Source organism: Nannospalax galili, unplaced genomic scaffold (assembly GCF_000622305.1).
Source record: "Nannospalax galili isolate Female #2095 unplaced genomic scaffold, S.galili_v1.0 scaffold363, whole genome shotgun sequence".
In the NCBI taxonomy this organism is placed as follows: domain Eukaryota; kingdom Metazoa; phylum Chordata; class Mammalia; order Rodentia; family Spalacidae; genus Nannospalax; species Nannospalax galili.
In genome coordinates, this window is record NW_008351176.1 from 1,349,123 (window position 1) to 1,369,764 (window position 20,642).

Sequence of the window (20,642 nt, forward strand, 5' to 3'; positions counted from 1 at the left end):
TGAGCATGAGCCAGAAAATGAGCCAGTAAATAACAGTTCTGTTCCAGTTCCTGTTTCAGTTCCTGCCCTGGCTTCTCTCAAAGACAGACTGTAACCTGGAAGCTATAATAAACCCTTTCCTCCCACCATGTATTTATCACAGCAACAGAAAGCAATTTAGAACATCCAACATACACTCTTTGGTGGTGAAGTATCTCTCCCATTCCTTACCAATCAGTCTATGTCAATTGGTTAGAGGAAAAGCTCCTTCTTATCCCAAACTTTTGTTATGTATGACCCAGGCCTGGCAACGAACATCCACCTTTGGATCTTACTAGTTCATGGATGAAAATAAACTAGGCACACCAGCCATCCCTGGGAAATCTGCTAGGTTATTGGGAGTGGTCCTTTTTCTTCTCTTCCATAATGAGCTATAACAACTATATATAAGTCCAGAGCTGTTAGGATCTATTTTCCCTAGTGCATGGACAGAGCCTGCCACAGATGAAGTCAACCCAGAGTAACTCAGAGACGTGGAACCAAGAAGAAGAAAAAGACACATACACACAATAGTATTGATGATGACATTGAACCACTGGGTCTAACAATGCCAGACCTTTCCTTGAGTGACCAACATATATTGATGAATTATTTAATTTTTTTCTTGAAGAACTTTGAGTTGGTCTTATATTAATCATGTCCATCTTGCTTAGAAAACGTTCTCAAGCAAATTGAAGAGGTCATGTCATAGTGTGAACACAAACTATGTTTCCATCACAATTGGGTGATGGGAGTGGGTATGGGACTGGGACAGGACGCTTACAGCTGAGACGCATGGTTCCAATATACGAGGAAGAAGACATGAAAATCAGAAATATCAGCATCTGAATTCAACAACAGCATTGACCCTTACAGTCACATTAGCTCTGACCTTTATGGCTGTTAGCTCTGACCTTACCACTACACAGTCTGTTTTACAAAATATAAAGAACATCAGCCCATCATTCTGAATACAGACAGACAGAATTGTCCATCCTGTCTTCTAATCACAGATGTAAATGACTCTGGGAATTTCTGGAACATGACAAACTTGAGGAGGAAGGGAGTAAGACAGTCATTGAAATACTCAGACTTTCCCAGGACCAAAGGGAATTTTCACAATTCAGGAGACAACCAAGTCTTTCTTTCCTCTGTAATGAGACTTCACTGCTATTGCTCTGATCCCTAGATAAACTGACACTTCAGGAGTACCCAGCTCAGGACTCTGCTCGGTGAAGACCAGTCCCAGCACCCCGTATGGACCCCTCTCTATGACACTGGCTTGATGAAGCCATAATCCATGCACTTGATGAGACATTCTCGAGCTGTCTGAACCACAGCCGCCTTTTTCTCATCTGGCTCCTGCTTTCCCACCACAGTCAGGATCTCCAGCAGCTCACTCTCTACCAGCTTCTTGGCCAGCTCAGCATCAGCTGACAGCAGGTTGTAGGCGATGACCAAGCCCCGATGTTGCACTGACAGCTGGTCATGCAGGCAAAGCCGCTGCAGGATCTCCAGCCACTGAGATGTCTGGTAAAAGAAAACTCAGTAAGGAAGGATTTAAGAAATCAGTGAGGAGGCAGAAAGAGGAGATTTGGGGACAAGAGAAACAGAAAGTATCAGCCAGGCCTACAGCTAAGTAACTTAGCTGTGACCACATACCTGTAAACAGAAGACGACTGACAGGTCACATCCATTTGTTTATCCATTCTTCCTGTACATGTACATTTGATATGAGTGCCTGTATGCAAGTTCCCATGTGTGTGAGTACCCATGTGTGAATGGGTATGAGAGCACATATATGTGCATGCACGTGGAGGCCAGAAGTGGACATCTAGTGTCTTCCCTGATCATGCCTGTACATAAAATGCTTTATCCGCGCTAAGCCATCTCCCCAGTCTCTCATCTATTTATTTTTGTAAGCAGATTGAGAAGCAGAAAGGTTGGCCTGCTGCACATCTCAGCGGAATAGAGATGCAGAATGTTCAGAAAGGAGAATCCTCACTCTGGGCACTTGGACAATTTACACTTCTTCCAAGCTAGATGCCCTTTGTGGCAAGAGTTCCTGGGTTGCAGGCATGTTCTCCAGCCTTTACTACAACCAAAAACAACAGCATGACCCTGAGGTGAATCCTCTCCTCATTCTTTCTCCATCTATCACCCACAGTTATGAAGACACCCAACTGCTATGCATGAATGCCCAATCGCTCTGATCACCCAAGAGGCAGTGGTGAAGCTGACAGCAGAGCCAGGAGGCAGCAGAGCAGAGCAGGCATCTCATGGGCTCAGAGTCAGAGAAATCAGGCCCTGCTCATCACTTGCTACCTGCATGGCTACATCTAAGTTACGTCCCCTCTTAAGCCTCACGAGTATCAGCTGTCACTGTTCCTGGACTAGTGACATTTCTGAACCTCAGTTTCCTCAACAGTAAGAGGAGGAAAATAATTCCCTATTTCACAGGGTAATTGGAAATATTAAATGATGTAATACATATGTCATATGCATGTACATATCCCCTTAGGGAAATACCTCATTTGTGGGCAGTGCAAAGAATCAGAGTATCTACGAGGACCCGACCCATGGGCTATGTGCTCAGTTACTCCACAGAAGTGACTCTAGAGATGGTTTCTAATGGTGGTCCCCATACCAGGAGATCCTCCCAATCTACTGAATCAGAATACCAAGGGAAATTGTTCTAACAAGCACTATGGGTGATTCTTAAAAGCATTATAGTTTTGAGGAGCTTGCCATAGCAAGAGATTGAAGTCCAAAGACTACACAGAATGAGCAGCACCCAGTAGAGGCCTCTAGTAGCAGGACAAAATAAGCCCACATGGAGCTCAAAAAACAAAGAGAAGAAGAAGAAGAAGAGAGAGAGAGAGTTTTAAATGGTCATGCATAAGAATCAGCCTTTAGCCCAGATGTGAGCATATTTGAACTGAGCTGACTTTCTCACCCTCAGTGGAGATGAATGTCCATGAGCTAGGCTCAGTATGGGGAGAAAAGGAAAACTTCATCTTGCACCCCCATACTTAGGACTATGACAGCATTATTCCCATTACACCTGCTGCAGTGGCCACAATCCCATCATAGAAACTGGTCATCATGTCCATTGCAGGGAATCTACAGCCTCTTCACCAAGTCACCACCAGCTCCCTGCAGCGTCCCAGCCCCCTCGCTGAGGTGTCCCACAACAGCTATATGATTTTATTATTGTTCTTTAGTAGGAGTTCTATGTACCAGAAGGCAGTAGACCAAACTGTGGTGGGAGGACTTAAGTTAGCACACTTGAGAAGTTCAAACAATGAGGGTAAAGGCCAAAGAACACATAAACCAACTCCTGGCTGGCAAGGGTTGCCTGAGGTCCTGGGTGGTCTGGGGGTGAGAGGTTTTCTGCAGCCCATCCAGGCCCTTCCTGTCCCTCAGGTCCACACTTACCACCTGTGTCATCTTGAGGCACAGTTTCTTATGTGCTGCCGTCAACATGGCCAGAGCCCCAGCTGCTGCGTTCTGCAACTTGTCATCATCCTCCCCACAGAGCAGCACCACCAGCTTCAGACGGTCATTCCCATCAGCCAGGAATCTCTCCTGAACCTGTTCCAGGCAGGTGTGTGGCTCAGTGAAAAAATGACCCCTTCCACCTGTCTTCCCCGAAGATACAGCTGAAGTTCCCTGACCTAGGATTCCTGGGAGCTTTTGTCCAGCTGCTCCCACATGCTAACCAGCCCCTCCCCGCAAGGAAGACTTCACTGATTGACTAGATGAAGAGGCTACAAATTCTACCAGCTTAAAGGTTAAAGAGAATCCCAACCCATTTCACATGCTCCACTACTTCTGTTTCCATCTAGCTCCACAGCAGAGGAAAGCTACAGGAAGGACTCCTGGAGGGCAGGCGATGCCTGAGGAACCTGTTACTTTCCTTTGGAAAGTGTGGACTGCTTCCCCCACAGCCCTGGACCTTTGTGTCCTTCTATATAAAGACTTTCTGTCCCTGAAAGCATAAGGCCTTGTGCAGAGGCAGGGACAAATTTGGTACTAGGGAGCGATTATCCTGTTTCCACTGGACAAGGATGATGCTGCCTGGGCTCCACCCAGTACCCTGACCTGTCACAGAGAGGTATTAAGCAACTTGTAGCATCTTACTGCCACACTCTAAATGACAGTAAAATCTAGTTGGTCAAGCTTAGGGATATTCTATTGGATCAAATTTCCAAAATGTAGAGCTCTGAAAGAGGACAGAGATCACAAACACCCAGGTAAGTCTCCACCTGCATCTCCCTGGAACTGGAACAGTGGCCATCAGAGGGGAGCGTATGAAAGAAGGGGTCAGTGTAATCCCCTCTTGTAGGGCCCAGTTATCACTGGTAGTAGTTGCCCCCTCCAAGCCCATACCCTCCCCTCTCCTACACCATGAGTGGCTGTGTCCTAGTTCTCACTGATGACATGAAAGAAAAGGGAGCTGTGTCACTGGCAGGCAACTGTGGGTAAGGACCACAGGTCTCTTCTACTTCTATGGTCTCTTCTACTCACCACCAAATAGAGACCACTCCAAGGTGACAGGAGAGAGGCACTTCCACTGAAAAGTCATGGATTCCTAAGTGTAGAGGAGAGCCACCCAATCCAATAGGATTATGATGTGACTAGTGAGACCCCTGTTAAGACCCCCATGTAGTTTGATCCTGTTGTTGCAGCAGCTGGTACTCCCCCAGGGAAGGCTGGCTCCCCTCTCACATTGCCACTTTTTGTACCCCACCTTGGACTCCTTGGGCACACCCTCTTTCTCCCACATAACTGCCAGGCCCTAGCATAGCCTTGGGCCAGTCCCCTGGTGGACTCTGGTAACTTAATTCCTGCTGACTCTATCAAGTGGTTTTGTTTTTTTGTCTTGTTTTGTTTGGTCTTTTTTGGTCTTTTTGAGACAGGGTCTCCCTGTAGCCCCAGCTGTCCTGGAACTCACTATGTAAACCAGGCTGGCCTTGAACTCACAGAGATCCACCTGTCTCTGCCTCCCAAGTGCTGGGATTAAAGGCATGCACCACCACACCCAGCTTTAAGTTTCCTTAAATTGAACTTCCCTCCAAAAATAGGAAAGGATCTAAGACTTGAATTTAATACAGAGGCAAGAAAGCTGAGGCCTCACACTGGGCCCAGCAGGAGAGCTCACATTCCAGAAGAGCCTCAGATCTAGACTTGTCTTGTCTACCTCTGATGTGCCTTACAAGCAACAGTGATGCCTGCCAATAATGGGAAGAATATGTTCATTAGACACTCATTGTTTGTTCCATTACTTTACCAGGAAGCCTCATGGCATGCCCCTAATTCATTTTCTGTTTGTAAATCCTGTAATTACCCTGTGATGACACTCATCATCAATGCAGGCTATAATGCATTGCAAGTTCCATGGGCATAGTGATAGTCAAAATGAGATGTTCTAAAATGATTCAAAACTGTATTTTGGAAATTCCTCATATTTTCTGTATATGTGGAACTTTAATAAGTGCAAGTGAAGTGGCCTAGTCTCTTTTGACCTCCAAGAGCCCTGGTCTCCTGTCCTTGCCATGATGTTATTTAGGCCTAAGTAACTTAGCGGTGCCTTCCAGACCAAGCCTGGGATATTACATTATGAATCTATTTTTCTCCAGATCTCTGTAAAGAAAGAGCCTATAATCTAGGAAAGATTTAATACTCCTAAGCTCTCTGGCCAAAATATGACTTTAGTACCATCTCATAGACCCCAGCCTCATCCCAGGCCTAGCACTAACGCCTCAGTCACCAGGTCCCTCCCAAGCCCCTCACCTCCTTGTTGATCACCATGTTACACATGCATTCAGTGGCTGCCTGTCGCAGCTGGTCATGATTTTCAAACATATAGTTCTCAATGTCTGGCAAGGCCTTTTCCTTGAAGATCTTCTGCCTGGAGGGAAGGGAGAGAAAGAGAAGGCCTTGAGTCCTTTGCTTACAGTAAGAATGTAGGTTTGGGCCATCCAGGGCCCTTCCTCCATCTTCATGGGGTCCTCCCACATTCTCAGCACAGTGGGGGAGGGGGTACTGAGCCCACCTGCAGCTCCAGGAGGAGTATCAATGGACATAAATGAAATGGCATGACCACCTCCTGGCCACAGTGACGGGCTGTGAGACAAACGTGTTGCCCTACCGGAGATTGATTTGTGTTATTGTTGGGAAAAGGAAATTTCTCTTTCTCTCTTTCCTGCTAGATGTCACCCACCTTGTGAGCTACCTTGTAACCATGAGAGATGGAAAAGGGCCACAAGAAAATTAAGACAATAGAGGGGAGGAGAGGGGAGGGCAGAGAAGGGAACAGGGACTGGAAGACAAGCAGCTAAGACGACTTGTAACCCCGGCATCAAACCACACCTGACTAGATTACCCTACACTTCTTTAATGCATAAGCCAGTTAGACTGAATAACAGGTTGAATTTTCTGCCACTTTAAACTCAAGGAATCATAACACAATACATTCCACCATCCCCCTGCTTCCCAGAAGAAATACCTAGCACCCCTTTCATCCCCCTGACTTCTATTTTTTTTTCCCCTTTGGTCTTTTGAGACAGGGTCTCCCTGTAGCCCCAGCTGGCCTGGAACTTGCTATGTAGACCAGGATGGCCTTGAACTCACAGGGATCTGCCTGCCTCTGCCTCCCAAGTGCTGGGATTAAAGGCATATGCCACCACGCCCTATCTGACTTCTATTTCAAAAGGGGACTTCCAGCAGAGCATGGTGCCACATGCCTGTCTGTAGTGCCAGCACTTGGGAGGCAGAGGCAGGCAGATCTCTGTGAGTTCAAAGACAGCCTGATCTACATAGTGAGTTCCAGGCCAGCTGGGGCTTCAGGGAAATCCTGTTTCAAACGGACCAAAAAAAAGGGGGTGGGGGGCGTCCATCTCCTTCTACTTTAAGAGGCAGTGCCTTGTGATCTCTAACTCTACAATCCCTGTGTGTTCTTATGGAGTGTCAGCTCAAATCCCTCCTACTTTATTCCACCTTTGATTCTGTCCTCTGAGCAGAGCAGTTAGCACATAATACATGTAAAATTTCAAGCAAACCTTCTTTGAACACCTCTCTGCACCTTTGTCCCCCTCCACCCAGCCCACTTACCTGAGCTTGTCACTTCGTCCAGACAGGTTAGTGAGGCCTAGGAGAGCCTCGTAGTTCTGAAGCCCATCCCTCTGTGTGTCCAGGAGACTCACAAGTGGTCGCACGACTTCATACACCTGTGGGGAGGGCACAGATCAGATCAGATAGGGACAATATTTCCCAGTCCCTTGCATTTATAGGTCACCAAATTTACATTTCCAAAGCTCTTTCTTTCCCACACACTACCTTCTTTAATCTGCACAGTGACCCTGAGGGGCTAGTTGTTTCCTTTCACTATGAGATGAAACAACTGAGTTTCTGGGAGGGCAATTGTGCTCACCAGAGGAAAAACCAGACCTAGAGTCCAGGTGTCTCTGATTCATGTCTTCCCTGTGACAGGGAGTCTTCCCATGCCCCTCTCCTGACAGGGTTGATGAAAGGACAGGCCCCTAGGAAGATAAGGGGACTCCTCCATTACCCTATCTGGAATACTCACCCGCTCCCCAGGGAAGGCAATGTCCGGATTGGAGATGGCAGCGATCTTGGCTAGCCCGTGGGCTGCCTTCACCTTGCCCACATCTGTGCCTTCCAAAGCCAGGGGGATCAGGGCCTGCAAGAAAGGGTGCAGTCACTACCTAGCCACAGACATGCACAGGCCTCGCCCTCCTTCACGCCAGCTTTCCTGCCTGTCTTATCAGAGACTCTACGACATAATCAGCTTTTGAGCATTGACACTGTCTGGACAGTCTCCAAAGGCTCAAGTGCAGAAGGCTGGGTCTCCAGCTGGCCATGCCTTGGAGAGGTAACTGGATCCTGAGGGTACTCAGCTAATATAAGAATTAATCCACTGATAGGTTCACAGCAGAATGGGCTCTGGGAGGAATGGCCTGATTGGCACAAGTACATCACTGAGAACATCCCTTTAAAGGATCTATCAGATCTCACTCCTCCTCCCCATCTCTGTCCCTTCCTCCCTCCCTCCCTCCTTCCTTCCCCCTTCCCTGTTTCCTCCTCTGTTCTTCACCAAGCCCCTTTCCTGACTCTCAGGAGGTAAACAACCTTGCTGTCCTATACACTCCTGTTTCCATGATGTTCCACCTCACCACAGGTTCACAGCAACAGAGCATGCCAGTCACAGAGTGAAACCTCCAAGAACATGAGCCCAAATCACTATCTTCCTTTGAAGTTGTCTCAGATATTTGTCTCAGAGACAAGTCTGACTAACCCAAGCACCATGTAAAAATTCAATACTTATCAAGGATTCACTCCCCTGGTACCCAGCATCCATAAAGGTCTTCACCCTTACACCCCCCTCATCCAGTTTGGAAAAATAAATAATCCATAGGTGTGGGGGCACAAGTTTATAATCCCAGCACTCGGGAGGATGAGGCAAGAGAATCACAAGCTCAAAGCCAGCCTGAATTACATATACATCAAGTACCAGGCCAGCCAAGGCTACAGTGAGACCCTGCCTCAAAAAAATAAGATAAAATAATAAATCAATAATAACTATATTTTCTGAATTTTGCTGAAGCTAAATCTAATCCTAGCAGCAACCATTCACTGAGCAGTGCCTGTGAGCTTCCTGTGTATTTTATCTACTCCTCAGGCAATCTGAAAAGTCACAATGTAGTCCCTCCCCCAGCAGTCTAAAGATGGATAAAGTATGGCTCAAGGAGGGCAAGCAATCTGCCCAAGCTTGCACAGCTAAAAAGAAGAACAGGCCTCCTATGCAGAATCAAAAGGACTGTCTTTGGACCAGGCTTCTCTCCAATAGCAAGGGGGATGAATGAAATCCCAAAGTGCATACCATGACATCATCAAGTCAGGCAGGAATTGGTTTGGGCCCATGAGCCCAAACAGAGTGAGTAATTGAGTGACTGTATTTGAGAAAGTTAGGTTATGTAGGGACACATGATCTTGAGCAAAGCAATGGGTACTTACACACATACATACATCTGTGCACAAATGCACACACACACACACACACACACACACACGAGTGTGCACTCCTCCCCAGTGAGGTGATCACCTTCTTGAAAAGGAAGGACCTATCCAGTCTAATTACCTTGCCACCACCTTGAGCCACGATGGTGCCTCGGTCTTTTGGGTTGTCACACAGTGCCAGGAACACCCTGCAGAGGCAATGATAAGGCAAAATATTCAGTGCGCCAGTGTTCCAGTGCCCCATTTCGAGGAATCACGGACAAGCCAGAGCCAGGAACAACAGTGAAACCCTAGGCACAACAGTGAAAGCCTAGAGAGGGCAGCCCATGTGACCCTTGCCTGGACCGAGGCACGTTTAAAAGACCTGCTATGGATGTGAGTGTTGGGGGAGGAAGTAAAATGAAGTAAGTCTGCAAAGAGCCACTTCTTCCTGTATATGGAGAAAATCAATGGCTTCCTGCTACCCCCACCCCAGAAGAAATTCTCCCTACCCCTGTAGTCTTTCCATGGCCTCCTCTCAGATCCCATCTAGCACCACCCTCCCACCCCAGCACCCCATACACAGATAAACAACAGAAGAACCCAAACTCTATACATTCTCCCTCCAGCTGTCTTTGCACATGCTATTCCCTCTGCCTGAAACCCTTCTCTTCCCTGCAGTTGACTGGCTCCTTTCCTTCCATTGGGGTTCTGTTGAGGAAGTGGATAGATGCCCACCCACTTACCCTCTAGTCTGGCTGGTTGGGAGCCATTGACTGGGTTCCGGCTAGCACTCTGTGCCCCCCTGTTATGGTACCCACCATGCTGTGCTGTATTGTATTGTTTGCCTACCCTCTAGGCTGCATAGAGATTATGCCTTCTGTTTCTGGGAAGAAGGTAGCCAGAAGGGACAGTCTGACCCTGACTTCTTGTGATGACCTGCCTTCTCCATGTGCCCGATCCCCTCGCTTAGTTCCCACTGTCTGCATCTCTTCATCCAACCTCTTGGCCTCCATCCCACCTGGCCAGCAGCTCCTTGGTCTGGTCTGTGAGGATAGCACTGTCCGCCTTCACCATGCAGGCCAGCGCCGAGATGACACCTGCCTTCAGTAGACGCTTCACCCTCAAGTCTACAAAGTCCTTCTTGTCCTGGGGGGACAAAAGGATAGACGTGGGGAAGGGACCTAGGCTCCAAGCCAGTTGGTGCTGGAACTCATAACTCCTATGGTGAGCTGGATAATGGCCCCCAGAGATGACCACAACCTAGTCCCTGGGTCTTGAGAATGGGTGACCTTACAAGACAAAAGGGATTTTGTGAAGATGATTGCGTTAAATGAATTAGGATTAGAAAAAGTCCTGGATTTTCTGGGTGGAACCAATGTAATCACAAGGGAGTAAGACAGCTAATACCAGGAGATGAGCCCGCCAAGTGGCTGGAGTGACTCAAGGCCATAAACCACACTGGGTAAGCTGAAAAAAATCAAAGCACAGGGCTTTCCCCTCAGCCCCCAGACAGAACCAGCCCTGCTGACTTTCACCCCAGGAAACCAAGTTTAATATTTCTGATGTGCAGAAATATTTTAATCTTAAATTAAAAAATTTGTGTTGGAGGGTTGCTGTCGTTTAAGGCAATGCATTATGGAAGCAATAGGAAACAAATACACATGTTCGGAGTGCCTTTGCCCAAACACCTGCCAAGGGATATAGAGCATGTTCTGCTGCTGAAAACATCAGAATGCCCTCAGAATGCCACCTCCTGGTCCTCACAGTGTGCAGTCCAAGGAACTGATGCCATGAGCAAACCAATCTGAAAGGCTCTCATTCAACATGACAGAAACAAAAGAAGGATGATTCCAGACACTACATGCCCTGTACATAGCTTTACTTGGGGACAAAAGGGGCTTGAGGAGAAAGGACATAGGCAGAGCTGAAAGAGAAAAGTGGATAAAGCTGACTTAGCAATTAGGCTGAATTTTACTGGAAACCTAAAGTCAGCCTCAGATTGAGTCATCACCACAGATAATCATCAGAGATGGAAGTAGTCGGGAGGAGGTGGTTTGGCACATAATTTCCAGAAGCTCGCTTAAACCTCACAGCGGAGCCGGTGCTGCTGGGCACTTACGTTCTCTTCTCCAGGGTCTCCCTTTCTGTTCTGCCACATAAGTATGCTACTTTAATTGTTTTTTTTTTTAAATCTAAATGATCTCACTAGCTGGGAATATCTTTTGCATATTCATTCATATACAAATAACATACTGACCTATCCCGGCAGGGACTTCTAACATGTGGGCTAAAGTTCATGTGTGAACCTCCTCTTCTTATTTAGCACCCCATCTTTAAATTTGGATAACCCAGAAAAATCAAAGCTTTATGCCTTGGAAACATGAAATGGAAGTCCAATATCCACGAAGTCAGTAACAAATATTACAAAATGTACATCCAGGCTCTGTTTAATCAGATGACAAAACTGTCACCACCTCACCCTCAAATACACAGAAAATTAAAAGAAAAGCACGACCACCACCTAGTGGGGGAATTTACTATTGTGAAACATCACAAAACACCACACTCCTGGTTTTCTACTCCCCCTCTCCTGGAGGTCTGACAGCTCGCTTCCCTCCTGGGCTGCCCTGTGCCCACCTTGGGGTGCTCCTCCGGCACATGCTGCTTGGAGAACTTGGCGAGCTGCACCAGCTCAGGGATGACCTCCTTGACATCGTAGCTGTTGGTGCAGTTCACCAGGGTGGTGGCCACAGAGTACAGGATGGTCTTGTCACTGGTCTGGATGGGTCAGGTTAGGGGAAAACAGAAAAGAATTTTGGCACCAGCCGCTGCTTCCCAGGCAGTTCCCTGGCACCCAGGCACATGGGGTTTGGGTGTGAGCAGGGCTGGTGGGCCTCGCTATGGAGAAGTACAGACAAGCTCTGCTCATACAGAGGGCCAGAAATGCCTCCCAAGACCTGAGAACACTCAGAGAATGTGATCAAGAGCCTTCTCACCCAGTTCTTTGCTTGGTGGCTCTTTCATATACCCAGGCCCACCCAGTTTCATCCACTAGGATCTAACCCTAGTGGAACCCCCTCCTACATTTTCAGGGGAATTCAGGCACTATCTATCATCCCTCAGTACCTCACTGCCCAAGGGCCACAGGCACACATGCTGTCCTGTTGTATGACAGGAGGGCAGGGACAGGAACAGTGGTGAGACTACCTACAGCTAGGCAAGATGACGGCATCGAGGGAAAGGGTAACCCAGCTTCACACAGGAGGGTGAGCAAGATGAGCACACACCTGGCTAACTCCTATAGGCTGGGTCCAAGCACCCTTTCCTTTTGTCTTTTAAATTTTTAATTTTATTTATGTGTATGCGTGTATGTCTGTGTAGGAATGTGCATGCATACAAGTATCCCAAGAGCCTAGAAGTGGGGGGTCAGATCCCCTGAAGCTGGAGGTCCAGGCATTTGTGAGCGGCCTGACGTGGGTGCTGAGAACTAAACTCAAGTCTTCTGTAAGAGCAGCATGCACTCTTAACCACTGAGTCAGTCATCTAGCCCCTGAGTCACCCTTTCCTGAGGTTGAAGGTCAGGGTGACTCTTGCCTTGGCCAGATCAAACATGGCATGCAAAGCAGGAACGTCCTGGACAAAGTCATCCTTCACATCTGCGTCCAGCGTGAGGTAGGCCAGTCCCTCCACTGCCCAGCGCCGCGTCCGGGTGTCTATGGCTGTGTTACACAGCCACCTGGAAGTAGGGGGAGAGAGAGCTGCTGGAGAAGGGGTCATAGCTCCAGTCAAGAGTAACACAAGTTCAGAGTAGTCAGTGGCCACTAAGGGGCTTTTTGCTAGCTAACTTCATGGAATACACGCCCAAAGACCCTGAATAGAAGCCCATGAGGAAGTGGCGGGCCTGGGAAGCACAGTCCTCTTACTTGCGACACTGCTTGGCCAGCTTCTCTGTTGACCCTTCAGCAAACTGCCTGAGGCCATAGTCTGTGCCACCAGCGGAGCCAAGCTTACAGAGCCCCTGTGGAGGGAAGCAGACAAGGGATCAGTGACATCAAGGCCTGTGTCAGGCCTGTGGTCGGAACACTGCTCCCTTTTCTCTGCCTGGTCACGCCTCTGTGTACTATACACCTGGCTTGGGTGGCTGTCACGTCTTCTAAGATGTCCATCCTCACACTCTGTGTGAGGGAGGATGCTCACAAAGCCTGAGGTCCCCACAATTCTGACCTCACAGATGCTTTGAAAACTCCGAATCCACAGTGAGAAGCCTTGTGATGGTGTGAAAACTGGCAGAGAAGCCATATCATGTGGGCAACAAACTCAGATGTGAACAATTTAACCCAGGAAAAATCGGACCCTTGTCAGGGAAAACAACAAAAAAACAAACAACAAACAAACAACAGTGTCCTTTGGAACAGAAAAGTCATCATTACCAAAGCAAAAAATAACAATTTTTGTTTGGTTTGGTTTGGTTTGGTTTGGATTTGGGTTTTTTTGAGACAGGGTCTTCCTGTAGTCCTAGCTGGCCTGAAACTGGATGTATAAATCAGGTTGGCCTTAGATCCACCTGCTTCTGCCTCCAGAGCACTGGGAATAAAGGTATGCACCACCAGGCCCAGTTACAAAAGTAGTTGTTTAAAGAATAGTATGACAGATCTAGAAAGAGTTCAGAGGTTAAGCGTGCTTGCTGCTTTCCCAGAGGACCTGAGTTCAGGTCCTAGCACCCATGTCAGGTGACCCACAACTGTCTGTAACTCCAGCACCAGGGAATTCAACACCTTCTCTGGCCTCTATGGGCACCTGCCCACAAATGCACAAACACACACAGACACACAAACACACAGGTGCATGCACACACGTGTGCACACACACACATTTTAAAATAAAAATAAATCTTTTAAAAATTATATGAGCTGAGCATAGTGGCATAGTCTTGTAATCCCAGCACACAGGAGAGAGAGGTAGAGAAATCATAAGTCCAAAGCCAGTCTGGACTACACAGTGAGTTTGAGGCCAGCCTGAACTCCATAGAGAAACTGCCCAGTCTGGTACAGACCTGAAACCCCTGCACTCAGGAAGAGGCAGGAGGATTGCAACTTGAAGACTAAACTGTGACACATAGCTATAACAAAACCCTATCTCAAAAAAAAAAACCCACAGAAACAAATCAAAATGAATAATAACAGATCAAGAAATCAAATCTCTATCATTGTTTATAAGCTAACACTTTAAAAGAATCAATGAAAATAATTTCAGTAAGATGAAATTGGAAAAAAATGAAACAGATTTAATTCTGCTGCGTGGAACTGGTTAAGGAAATGAATTTGCTAAGATTTGCTCATTTCTGAGAGGTGTCCATGTTCACCCCTTCACAGTCCGGAGGGGAATTTCCTCAGTGCTCCACTCAGGGTCACCTTCTGACTCTGCCCCCACAGCGCTGTTTATCACCCTGCCTGCAGAGGTCTGTGGGTGGGTCTGAGGGGTTCCTGGTGCATGACCCCCTGTAGGATGGGGAACATATTTCATTTATCCTGTCATCCCTGGAACTTGACGCCATGTCTGATCCAGGGAGGATGGTGGCACCCAGCCCACTCACCACCAGTGTACGGATCTTGATCTTCTCGTTCTTGGTGGTTTTGTAGATCTGTTTGAGCAGTGACGCTCCATTGGTGATGATGAAGGTGGCCCGGCTGAGCTTGGTAGAGGCATGGATGAGGGCCTCCACGGCCACCAGCTGGTCTGCCTCACGCTCCGAGCCACACAATGCCACCATCATTTCCATCACACCTTTCATGCCCAGCAGCTGATTGCCCAGATCGAAGGGCCCCTGCAGGATCCCTGACACTGTCTGGATGGCATTCACATTCTTGTCCATGTCCTGGGGGTCAAACTTGCCCCTAAAACAGAAGATGAGGGTGGTCAAGAGAACCAGACCAAGGGAGTAGAAAGGGGAGACACAGGGAGGCGATTTGAATTTGTGTGACATTGGGCAATTCACCGAACCTCTCTGAGCCTCAGCTTCTTGGTCCGTAAACTAAGGATAGTGCTGTTACTAATGGCATCACAGCAGTGTCACAGGGTATGCCCCCCCAGGAGCACACTGACTTAGGGACTGACATGCTGGAAGCTTATTAATCAGAGCTCTTGGGCAGAGAAGGAAGCACCATGGGGCAGAGGGAAGCACTGGGCTGCAATGTGGTCATTTCAAAGACCTCATTGAAGAGGTCTGAGCTTGGGCACCCTGAAAAGTTGTTCCAAATTGGGGTGAGGGACAAATCATTAGATGCCAAGTACTGGGAAGGGTGAGACAGTCCCTAAGAGCTGAGAAAAGTCCCAAAGAAGCCACGGCTGAGAGCTGTCAGGCAGCAGCTCATGGTGGAGGACAGTATGGATCCCCAGCCACAGACAGGCCAGCAAGGTGCCTGGCAATCTGTACCCCCAGCAAAGCCCCAGCTCCTCCCCCTGTCAAATGAGAGTGGGAATTCAATTTGGGATATCATGAAGTCAGTCGTGGGCAGGGGATGGGGAGAGCACCCAAAAAGAGGGTAGAACAATCAGATACTAGGAAGGAGCCCTGCTGAGATCAGGCCCATTCTGTGCTTTCACAGCAAAGTCAAACAAGAGCATAAATGGGGGCCCAGGGTACACACACAGCCCCAGAGTTAAAAACACAGCAACCACAAATGTGTCCTCCAGACACAGGTACAAACAGAGCCACCACCTGCCTTACCCTAGTCATCACAACTGACAAAAAGCTGCCTTTGACTGAGCTCCGGGACAATGACCAATCAGGACTAGACACTGCAAGCTTGAATTCCTTATTTGCATGGAGGACCTGAATGGCAACTTTGGACAGGAACTCTTCCTAGGGCTGCCATTTGTTCAGGAAGCCTCACCTAGTCTTAGTCAGAGCTGTATCTCCCATCTTGATGGAGCAGATGTCCTAACAAAAAAGCCTTGCCTACAACCTTCTAGGTCCAGACTTCTATCTCCAGCTTCTGGGACCAGGTCCTGGGCTCCAAGGGCAAAGGGACTCCTAAAGTTAGCAGGACAGGCTGAAGCTGTGACAAGCAAGGACAAGGACCAAGGAGCTTTTTAAGAACTGAAGTTTGTTAGGCCGGGTGTGGTGGTGCATAACTTTAGTCCCCAGCACTTGGGAAGCAGAGGCTTCTCTGTGAATTTGAGGCCTGGTCTACAAAGTGAGCTCCAGGCCAGCTGGGGCTACAGGGAGACCCTGTCTCAAAAAGACCAAAAAAAAAGAAAAGAAAAGAAAGAACTGAAGTTTGAATGGTACGTGGTGACACATATCTTTAATCCTAGCACTCCGGAAGCAGGGACAGGTGGATCTCTGTGAGTTCAAGGCCAACCATAGTGAGTTCCAGGGCTACATAATAAGATCCTGTGCCAAAAAGAGAAAAGAAAAAGAACCAAAGTTGGGGTTAGCAGGAGCTGAGAGCTCAGAATAAGTCCTCATTTGGTGGCTTAAAAACATAGATGAGGGGCTGGAGAGATGGCTCAGGGGTTTAAGAACACTGGTTGTTCTTGCAGAAGACCAAGGTTTGAATACCAGCACCCACATGGCAGCTAACAACTGGCCATAACTCCAGTCTCAGGGAATCCAACAGCCTCTTCTGACCTCTGCAGGCATTGCACGACACAGGTGCACTTACCTACATGCAGGCAATACATTCGTACACATAAAATAAAAACAATAAATAAAATTTTAAAGATAGATGATAGATAGATACATAGATACATAGATAGATACATAGATAGATACATAGATAGATGACAGATAGATGGATGAGTGGCTAGAGAAATAGCGGCTCTTGCAGAGGACCCGGGTTTGGTTCCCAGAACCCATATGGTGGCTTACAACTGTCTGAAACTCCAGTTCCAGGGAATTCAATGCCCTCTTCTATCCTCTATGGGCATAATACTGGTGCACTTATATACATGCAGGCAATGCACTCATACACATAAAAATAAAATAAAAATAATAAATAAGGGCTGGAGAGATGGTTCAGTGTTTGAGAGCATTGGCTCCTCTTGCAGAGGACCTGGGTTCAGTTCCCAGCACCCATATGGTGGCTAATAACCATCTGTAACTCCAGCTCCAGTGGATTTGACACCCTTTTCTGACCTTCGTGGGCTTTGCATGACACAGGTACACTTACATACATGCAGGCAAAATACTCATACACATGAAAAATAAACAATTCAAAAATTTTTAATAATAATAAATATAATATTGTAAAAGATAGATGATATAAATGATAGATGGATGATAGACAGATAGATAGATAGATAGATAGATAGATGATAGATAGACAGACAGATGGTAGATGATAGATAGATTAGATAGATAGGATAGATAGATAGATAGATAGATAGATAGATAGATAGATAGATGATAGATAGATAGGTGGGAGCTTGTCCTACAAAAACTAAAATATCTTCTCTCCATCCCTTTACAGAAACAGTGTCGCACCTTGGGAGCAGAGAAAGGAGATGCAGAGTAGAGGTGGTGCCCACCCACCTAGGACTCATCCAGGATGTAGCTTCCTGAGCAACGCCCCAGATTCTGAGGCATGGCTAGTGTCCCAGAAATCTGGACAATGTATAAATTGGAGAATCATTGGACTAAACAGACAAATGGCTGGATAACAGTAGGGGCAGGGGCACATAAGAAGAAAGAGAGACTTGGCAAGAGCATCTGTGGTGACAGGCAGCAGTGACAAGACCCAGGAACCCCAGCTGGTGAAAGCCTCCATCCCCTACTGAGTTTCTGCAAAGCTACATGGTTTTTGAGAGAACTGGCCTCCTCTGGACAAGCTCATCTATGTTTCTTTCAGCCACAGGAGTCTGTGGTTGGTCTAAAATATGTCCAGTTTTGTTTATTTTGCAGTTTTGAGTATGGAACCTAGGGCCTCGTGCAGCCTAGACAGATGTTCTACCACTGAGCTACACCTTCAGCCCTTGTCCAGAAATATTTGAAAACTCCTCCTTTCACAAGATGGAATCTGAGTCACTCCTTAAGACCCACCTTCACAACTTCTTTCTATTGAACAGATTTCACTGGAAATGGTGGCATGTGGCAGCTGAGGCTGGAGTACAGGGACACTGCCCTTCCTCCTCACTATTTCTGATGACTCATTGGGGAAACCAGCTGCCATGTGGACTCAGCAGCTGGTGGAGAGTTCCAGATGGAGAGGAACTCAAGTCCTCACCAGCAGCCAACACCAGCATGCCACCATGTAAGTGAAGCCTTCTAGAAGCATCTTCTAGCCCCAGTTGAGCCATCAAGCTATCTGATGGCTGCAGCCCAGGCCAGCATGACTGTGACTTCATGGGAGACCCCAAGCCAAAACCAACCAGCAGCACAACTCCCAAAAGTCCATCCTACTGAGAGGTAATAATTGATTATTATGGCTGTAAGTTGCTAAAGGTGGGGATAGTTGGCTCCACAGCCTCAGGTCTCTAATGCGCAGGGACACTCACGTGATGTACTCCTCGCAGATCTTGCGGAAGTGGTCGCGCTCTGGATCACAGCGCAGGTCATCGTAGAGCTTGTTGATGAGGATAGAGGCCAGCATGCGGGTGTTGTCAGTCAGTGGCAGGCAGGAGGGCAGGTCTGGAACCTGCCCCACGACCTTCAGGATCTTCCTCAGGCCTAAGGGGGGACACAGTAAGGGTGAGATTCCTGAGGGGCTCCATCCCCTCAGAAATGTCTCATTGTGGGCTCCCCATCCAGCTACGGCTTCAGACAACACACAGCCTAGCCAGAGTGCAGGGCACTGGAGAAGGAACACGAGTTCCCTGTCTCCCTCCTGATTCTGCACCTATCTTAAGCAATTCACTTGAGAATATTTCCACAGTCTCAAATTCAACACTAGTTGATCACAGAGAACTTGACCAGCACTGCTAGTCTATATAATCTTCCTTACATACACTTCACATTCTTCTTCCCCCAGGCCTCAGTTTCTTGATTTGTAAAAGAGAAATAATACTACCTACTTTATAGACTAGGACTCAGTCAGACAATGTACAGAAACGGCCTAGTGCCTACTCAGAGCCATCACTATCAGACCTTGGGTGGTGCTAGTGAGAACGGTCAAGGTAAATGCAGGAGGCATGGAGCTCTGGGTGCTGGGACAGAATTAAAAGTGCTTGACAGCAAGCTTACACTATGTGCATTTTATTACTTTAAGGTAAACTTCCTTAAAATTAGTTAGTTTTCTTTATTTTTATTTTTATTTTAAGAATGAGTGTATTGCCTTCATGTGTGTAAGTGCACCTGTGTCATGAAATGTCCGTGGAGGTGAGAAGAGGGCTTCAGATCCCCCTGGAACTGGAGTTACAGATGGCTGTTAGCTGCCAGGTCCTCTGCAAGAGCAGCCAGTGCTCTTAACCACTGGGTCATCTCTCTAGCCCCCAAAATGAGTTATTTCTTTAATGTTTAGTATCAGTCTCTCTTCTCATCTCTTTGTTGAAGAATCTTCAATGACTTCCTTCACCAGACTAATTCAGTAGTCACATGCTTGTTGAACAAGCAGATTAATAAACAAGTCCCTTGTCTATCCTGCCTTCAGTGCAGTCTGGAAAACAGATACATAAATGTGCAAGAAGGCTCTATGGGTGCTGAGTGGTAACAACGCAGATGGGACAGTCGGCTTAACAGAGCTGTAAATTGGGGCTGAGGACTGAGAGTGCCTGCCTGGCGTGTGCAAGTCCCTGAGTTTGATCCCCACCTCCCTGAAAAAAAAAAGAGTAGCAGACTAATCTGAGCATGTCCTGCATGCCAAGAATCTTGTATGTGCTCCCTGATCTAACCCTAACAATCACCCTACTAGTCAGCAGTTAATCCCATCTCCCAAAGCGGAAAACCAAAACTGGACAAGTCAAAGACTCTGCTCAAGATCCTGTAGCTGGCCCAGTGACACAGCCAAGGACACCCTCTCCACGATGTCTGATATCAAGTCAACCATGTTAACCATCATGCCATGCTGCCTTGTGGACAACGGACAGCCTGATCTCAGAGCCAGTTGTCAGCAGTGGCTTGGAGCTGTTCTGATCTTGAGTGGCACTAGTAAGTGGGAAGAAGAGGAGGAGTTGAGGCAAACCCAGGAGGCATGGAGCTCCTGGTACTGGGACAGAATTGAAAGTGTTTGACAGGGAGTTTACACTGTGTGTATTGTATTACTTTAAAGAAACTCCTGCTTCCCTGCTGTTCCTCTTGACACTGCATGCCTGACACCAGCCCCGGCTGTCCTCCAACTCAGCTCATCTCTGACCATACTGTCAGGCCACTACTCTCATCTCTGACACTATCTACAAGGGCCTCCACTGCAGATAGAAGGCCCAAGGACGGGGTCCTAGGTTAGCCACATCTTCTGCCTGACATGACTACAGACTCCCTTGTCAGAGTCAATCATTTGTGAGACTGGCTCCTAGAACTCAGGAGAACAGTTTATAGGAAAGATGATGCAGCAGGATGGACCTGATGGCAAAAGGTTTTGGAAGAGATATAGGGGAGGGGTGAGGCTACCGCACCACCTTCCCAGAGCCTGTGGGAGCTCATCAACCCCAGCTCAATCAGAGGT

The 20,642-nt window shown here is 47.5% G+C and overlaps 1 protein-coding gene across 2 annotated transcripts in view; it reads right to left on the reverse strand.

The window, feature by feature from the left end:
• Positions 1 to 552: 552 nt before the first annotated feature.
• The window catches only part of Unc45b (unc-45 myosin chaperone B), a 30,343-nt gene continuing 10,253 nt past the window's right edge, over positions 553 to 20,642 (reverse strand). For both annotated transcript variants that reach the window (XM_008848144.2, XM_017801964.1), the window contains exons 9-20: positions 18,541 to 18,712; positions 14,636 to 14,936; positions 12,966 to 13,060; positions 12,637 to 12,778; positions 11,680 to 11,820; positions 10,061 to 10,188; positions 9,182 to 9,248; positions 7,610 to 7,723; positions 7,135 to 7,250; positions 5,815 to 5,932; positions 3,457 to 3,612; positions 553 to 1,548 (exon numbers count right to left, since the gene is read on the reverse strand). In XM_008848144.2, coding sequence (XP_008846366.1) covers positions 1,288 to 1,548; positions 3,457 to 3,612; positions 5,815 to 5,932; positions 7,135 to 7,250; positions 7,610 to 7,723; positions 9,182 to 9,248; positions 10,061 to 10,188; positions 11,680 to 11,820; positions 12,637 to 12,778; positions 12,966 to 13,060; positions 14,636 to 14,936; positions 18,541 to 18,712 — 1,811 coding nt within the window. In that variant the 3' untranslated portion in view covers positions 553 to 1,287. The remainder of the gene's footprint in view (positions 1,549 to 3,456; positions 3,613 to 5,814; positions 5,933 to 7,134; positions 7,251 to 7,609; positions 7,724 to 9,181; positions 9,249 to 10,060; positions 10,189 to 11,679; positions 11,821 to 12,636; positions 12,779 to 12,965; positions 13,061 to 14,635; positions 14,937 to 18,540; positions 18,713 to 20,642) is intronic.